Source organism: Ascaphus truei, chromosome 4, assembly GCF_040206685.1.
Source record: "Ascaphus truei isolate aAscTru1 chromosome 4, aAscTru1.hap1, whole genome shotgun sequence".
NCBI classification, from domain to species: domain Eukaryota; kingdom Metazoa; phylum Chordata; class Amphibia; order Anura; family Ascaphidae; genus Ascaphus; species Ascaphus truei.
This window is the reverse complement of record NC_134486.1, coordinates 421,559,840-421,566,640: the sequence shown is the minus strand read 5'-3', so window position 1 is coordinate 421,566,640 and position 6,801 is coordinate 421,559,840. Positions and strand designations below refer to the sequence as shown.

Genomic DNA, 6,801 nt, shown 5'->3' with positions numbered 1-6,801 from the left:
GAGTGGGCATGTTTTTTGAATAAAATGTCTGATTTGGAGGTACTTAAATGTATCTAATTCTTTAATGTTATATTTGGCCCTTAAATCTTGATAGCTCAGAAGCTTCCCAAGGCTTAAAAGATCAGCAATCGCCCCAATTCCTCCCACACTGAGTTGGTCGAACAGCTTGGATCCGCATCCTGGTGGGAATTTTGGGATATTTAGGATGGGCATCAATTGGGAACTAGAAGTGGACAGACCGTATCTAGTCTTACATTTAGACCAGACTTCCCACGTATGTATCGTAGCCTTTAATTTGAGGTTATGAGATTGTTTATCTCCTCTGTCCAGACTCCAGAGGCAGGCTAATAGAGAAGGCAGTTTGGCATAATAGGACTCTATTTGAACCCAGCAACAAAGGGCTGGGTCTGTGTTCCACATTACTGCCTGTTTTAGTTGGGCGGCTTGGTAATATTTATTTATATCTGGTACCCCCATGCCCCCCCTGGAACGTGATGTCGTCTACCCCAGGACGTCCTCACTCAACCCAATCCCAAAGACTGGGGAAAAAATTTAAAGATATTATGGGGAACTTTTCTTTGGTAGGCATCTGGAGAGCACAACACCAGGGGCAAAGAGATTTCACTTTTTACTCGGCCCCGCACCAGTCCTATTCCCGCATCGATTACTTCCTTGCAACCAAGAATGTCCAAGAGGCCGCCGCTAACTCAGAGATTGGACCCATTACGTGGTCGGATCATGCTCCCATCACCCTGACCCTATCCATTCCATTTGTCAAAGTAGTCTCATATAGCTGGAAATTAAATGACTCCTTATTGAACCACCCCGAGATAGAAAAGGAGATTAAGAAATCCCTTAAGGACTACTTTAGAATAAACGTAGGTTTGGTCACATCTCCAGCAATCCTGTGGGAAGCCCATAAGGCGACATTTCGAGGAAATCTCATCTCAATAGCCTCCCACAGGAAAAAAGTTAAAGCTAAATTAACTAAAGAGCTTACAGAAAAAATTATCAAACTAGAGCAGCAACACAAATCAAATCCCTCTCGGAAAATTTATAAACGGCTGACATCTGCTAGAACAGATTTGAAAGAGATCCAATTGGAAAGTGTAGAAAAAGCTCTCAAATGGACGGGTCAGAGGTATTATGATAAGGGGAATAAGGCCGATAGACTTCTTGCCAGTAAGTTACGTGGTGTACAAAAAAGATCACAAATAACGGCGATTAAAAATAGATCTGGTGAAACACTTTATAATGGAAAAAAAATAGCAGAAGAATGCACTAAATTTTACACCAAATTATATAATCTGAGGGCTCACCCTGCTAACCTAAATAACGACGAACTAGCGCCTATAGTAGATTACCTGGATAATTGTGAGTTCCCCTCCCTTACGGAGCTGGAACAGGCCACTCTAAACGCTAAAATATCACTAGAGGAATTGAAAGCAGCTGTAAAAGCATCAAAAATTTCCAAAACGCCGGGCCCTGATGGCTTCACAAATGTCTACTATAAGAAATTTTTACCCATATTGTCTGCTCACTTACTGAATTTGTTCAACTCATTTTTAGAAGGTAATCCTATCCCACCATCAATGTCAACAGCTAATCTGGCCATAATACATAAAGAAGGGAAGGACCCAACCCAATGCGGAAGCTACAGACCAATATCATTACTGAACAATGATCTGAAATTGTATAGCAAAATAATGGCGAACAGGCTCAACCCCATCTTACCTAGACTAATCCACACAGACCAGGTCGGGTTTGTCTCGGGCCGCCAGGCCTCGGATAATACCCGGAAAATCATAAATATAGTCGACCATGTCCATATGTCAGGGTCAAAGGCAATGTTATTAAGCTTGGATGCGGAGAAGGCATTCGACAGAATAGACTGGCTTTTCCTGGACCAAACATTGATAAAATTTGGTTTCAAAGATTAATTTCTTCAGGGAGTCAGGGCACTCTATCAGAATCCGTACGCCACGGTTAGACTCCCTGGCGGAAACTCTGAGAGGTTCCACATCAAAAACGGTACACGCCAAGGTTGCCCCTTGTCCCCCCTCCTCTTTGCCCTCACGATTGAACCACTAGCGTCCAAAATACGGAAAAAAAAGCTGTGTGTGCTGTGCACGCACATAGTAAGTGAAACTTCTTTGACTTTTGTCACAGAAATTGTATTTGTATTGGTGATGTTTTAATTAAAAATCAAAATACAATTTCATTGACAAAACGCAAATAAATTTGACTTAGAACATGCGTACACATCCCTTGTATTTGCACTAAGCGTGAATTCCTCGTGTGTGTGTGTGTGTGCGTGACTGTGTGTGTGTGCGTGTGACTGTGTGTGTGTGCGTGTGACTGTGTGACTGTGCGTGTGACTGTGCGTGTTACTGTGTGACTGTGTGTGACTGTGCGCGTGACAGTGGTGTGTGCGTGACAGTGCACGGTGCACGTGACAGTGCGTGTGCGCGCGACTGACTGTGTGCGCGACTGACTGTGTGCGCGACTGACTGTGTGCGCGACTGACTGTGTGTGTGACTGACTGTGTGTGTGTGCGTGTGACTGTGTGTGTGTGCGTGTGACTGTGCGTGTGTGCGTGACCATGTGCGTGTGTGTGACCGTGTGCGTGCGTGTGACCGTGTGACGTATGCGCAGCCCCCCTGCACCTCACACATCCCCCTAACCTATTCACAGTCAGTGTGTGTGTGTGTATGTGTCAGTCAGTGTGTGTGTGTGTGTGTGTGTGTGTGTGTCAGTCAGTGTGTGTGTATGTGTCAGTGTGTGTGCATGTGTGTCAGTCAGTGTGTGTGTATGTGTGTCAGTCAGTGTGTGTGTGTATGTGTGTCAGTCAGTGTGTGTGTGTGTGTGTATATATGTATGTGTGTGTATCTGTCACTGTATGTGTGTCTCTCTTTCTGTGTCCTGCCCCCTCTCTCCTGACTCCCCCCCCCTCAAAGGCAGGCAGAGCTGCGGACCCGCGGCGGCTCTGCCTGAGACTCTCCTCCCCCCCCTCACAGACAGGCAGAGCTGCGGACCCGCGGCGGCTCTGCCTGAGTCTCTCCTCCCCCCCCCCCCCCCTCACAGACAGGCAGAGCTGCGGACCCGCGGCGGCTCTGCCTGAGACTCTCCTCCCCCCCCCCCCCTCACACACAGGCAGAGCTGCGGACCCGCGGCGGCTCTGCCTGAGACTCTCCTCCCCCCCCCCCCCTCACAGACAGGCAGAGCTGCGGACCCGCGGCGGCTCTGCCTGAGACTCTCCTCCTCCCCCCCCCCCCTCACAGACAGGCAGAGCTGCGGACCCGCGGCGGCTCTGCCTGAGTCTCTCCTCCCCCCCCCCCCCCTCACAGACAGGCAGAGCTGCGGACCCGCGGCGGCTCTGCCTGAGACTCTCCTCCCCCCCCCCCCTCACAGACAGGCAGAGCTGCGGACCCGCGGCGGCTCTGCCTGAGACTCTCCTCCCCCCCCCCCCTCACAGACAGGCAGAGCTGCGGACCCGCGGCGGCTCTGCCTGAGACTCTCCTCCCCCCCCCCTCCTCACAGACAGGCAGAGCTGCGGACCCGCGGTGGCTCTGCCTGAGACTCTCCTCCCCCCCCTCACAGACAGGCAGAGCTGCGGACCCGCGGCGGCTCTGCCTGAGACTCTCCTCCCCCCCCCCTCACAGACAGGCAGAGCTGCGGACCCGCGGCGGCTCTGCCTGAGACTCTCCTCCCCCCCCCCCCTCACAGACAGGCAGAGCTGCGGACCCGCGGCGGCTCTGCCTGAGACTCTCCTCCCCCCCCCCCCTCACAGACAGGCAGAGCTGCGGACCCGCGGCGGCTCTGCCTGAGACTCTCCTCCCCCCCCCCCCTCACAGACAGGCAGAGCTGCGGACCCGCGGCGGCTCTGCCTGAGACTCTCCTCCCCCCCCCCCTCACAGACAGGCAGAGCTGCGGACCCGCGGCGGCTCTGCCTGAGTCTCTCCTCCCCCCCCCTCTCACAGACAGGCAGAGCTGCGGACCCGCGGCGGCTCTGCCTGAGACTCTCCTCCCCCCCCCCCTCTCACAGACAGGCAGAGCTGCGGACCCGCGGCGGCTCTGCCTGAGACTCTCCTCTCCCCCCCCCCTCACAGACAGGCAGAGCTGCGGATCCGCGGCGGCTCTGCCTGAGACTCTCCTCCCCCCCCCCCCCTCACAGACAGGCAGAGCTGCGGACCCGCGGCGGCTCTGCCTGAGACTCTCCTCCCCCCCCCCCTCACAGACAGGCAGAGCTGCGGACCCGCGGCGGCTCTGCCTGAGACTCTCCTCCCCCCCCCCCCCTCACAGACAGGCAGAGCTGCGGACCCGCAGCGGCTCTGCCTGAGACTCTCCTCCCCCCCCCCCCCTCACAGACAGGCAGAGCTGCGGACCCGCGGCGGCTCTGCCTGAGACTCTCCTCCCCCCCCCCCTCACAGACAGGCAGAGCTGCGGACCCGCGGCGGCTCTGCCTGAGACTCTCCTCCCCCCCCCCCCCTCTCACAGACAGGCAGAGCTGCGGACCCGCGGCGGCTCTGCCTGAGACTCTCCTCCCCCCCCCCCTCTCACAGACAGGCAGAGCTGCGGACCCGCGGCGGCTCTGCCTGAGACTCTCCTCACCCCCCCCCTCACAGACAGGCAGAGCTGCGGACCCGCGGCGGCTCTGCCTGAGACTCTCCTCACACCCCCCCCCCCCCCCTCACAGACAGGCAGAGCTGCGGACCCGCGGCGGCTCTGCCTGAGACTCTCCTCCCCCCCCCCCCCCCTCACAGACAGGCAGAGCTGCGGACCCGCGGCGGCTCTGCCTGAGACTCTCCTCCCCCCCCCCCCTCACAGACAGGCAGAGCTGCGGACCCGCGGCGGCTCTGCCTGAGACTCTCCTCCCCCCCCCCCCCCCTCACAGACAGGCAGAGCTGCGGACCCGCGGCGGCTCTGCCTGAGACTCTCCTCCTCCCCCCCCCCCTCTCACAGACAGGCAGAGCTGCGGACCCGCGGCGGCTCTGCCTGAGTCTCTCCCCCCCCCCCCCCCTCACAGACAGGCAGAGCTGCGGACCCGCGGCGTCTCTGCCTGAGACTCTCCTCACCCCCCCCCCTCACAGACAGGCAGAGCTGCGGACCCGCGGCGGCTCTGCCTGAGACTCTCCTCCCCCCCCCCCTCACAGACAGGCAGAGCTGCGGACCCGCGGCGGCTCTGCCTGAGTCTCTCCTCCCCCCCCCCTCTCACAGACAGGCAGAGCTGCGGACCCGCGGCGGCTCTGCCTGAGTCTCTCCTCCTCCCCCCCCCCCCACTCACAGACAGGCAGAGCTGCGGACCCGCGGCGGCTCTGCCTGAGTCTCTCCTCCCCCCCCCCCCCCCTCACAGACAGGCAGAGCTGCGGACCCGCGGCGGCTCTGCCTGAGACTCTCCTCCCCCTCCCCCCTCACAGACAGGCAGAGCTGCGGACCCGCGGCGGCTCTGCCTGAGACTCTCCTCCCCCCCCCCCCCCTCACAGACAGGCAGAGCTGCGGACCCGCGGCGGCTCTGCCTGAGTCTCTCCTCCCCCCCCCCCCCCCCTCACAGACAGGCAGAGCTGCGGACCCGCGGCGGCTCTGCCTGAGACTCTCCCCCCCCCCCCCCCCCCCCTCACAGACAGTCACAGACAGGCAGAGCTGCGGACCCGCGGCGGCTCTGCCTGAGACTCTCCTCCCCCCCCCCCCCCCTCACAGAAAGGCAGAGCTGCGGACCCGCGGCGGCTCTGCCTGAGACTCTCCTCCCCCCCCCCCTCACAGACAGGCAGAGCTGCGGACCCGCGGCGGCTCTGCCTGAGACTCTCCTCCCCCCCCCCTCACAGACAGGCAGAGCTGCGGACCCGCGGCGGCTCTGCCTGAGACTCTCCTCCCCCCCCCCCCCCTCACAGACAGGCAGAGCTGCGGACCCGCGGCGGCTCTGCCTGAGTCTCTCCTCCCCCCCCCCCCCCTCTCACAGACAGGCAGAGCTGCGGACCCGCGGCGGCTCTGCCTGAGACTCTCCTCCCCCCCCCCCCTCACAGACAGGCAGAGCTGCGGACCCGCGGCGGCTCTGCCTGAGACTCTCCTCCCCCCCCCCCCCTCTCACAGACAGGCAGAGCTGCGGACCCGCGGCGGCTCTGCCTGAGACTCTCCTCCCCCCCCCCCCCCTCACAGACAGGCAGAGCTGCGGACCCGCGGCGGCTCTGCCTGAGACTCTCCTCCCCCCCCCCCCCTCACAGACAGGCAGAGCTGCGGACCCGCGGCGGCTCTGCCTGAGTCTCTCCTCCCCCCCCCCCCCCTCACAGACAGGCAGAGCTGCGGACCCGCGGCGGCTCTGCCTGAGACTCTCCTCCCCCCCCCCCCCCTCACAGACAGGCAGAGCTGCGGACCCGCGGCGGCTCTGCCTGAGACTCTCCTCACAGCCCCCCCCCCCCCTCACAGACAGGCAGAGCTGCGGACCCGCGGCGGCTCTGCCTGAGACTCTCCTCCCCCCCCCCCCCCTCACAGACAGGCAGAGCTGCGGACCCGCGGCGGCTCTGCCTGAGACTCTCCTCCCCCCCCCCCCCCTCACAGACAGGCAGAGCTGCGGACCCGCGGCGGCTCTGCCTGAGACTCTCCCCCCCCCCCCCCCCCTCACAGACAGGCAGAGCTGCGGACCCGCGGCGGCTCTGCCTGAGACTCTCCTCCCGCCCCCCCCCCCCCTCACAGACAGGCAGAGCTGCGGACCCGCGGCGGCTCTGCCTGAGACTCTCCTCCTCCCCCCCCCCCCTCTCACAGACAGGCAGAGCTGCGGACCCGCGGCGGCTCTGCCTGAGTCTCTCC

General features: G+C 60.9%; 1 protein-coding gene across 1 annotated transcript in view; it reads left to right on the top strand.

The window, feature by feature from the left end:
* The first annotated feature begins 494 nt into the window (after positions 1–494).
* The window catches only part of TMEM151B (transmembrane protein 151B), a 25,294-nt gene continuing 18,987 nt past the window's right edge, over positions 495–6,801 (top strand). The window contains exon 1 of the mRNA XM_075595114.1: positions 495–1,109. Within this exon, the coding sequence (XP_075451229.1) occupies positions 495–1,109 (615 nt within the window). The remainder of the gene's footprint in view (positions 1,110–6,801) is intronic.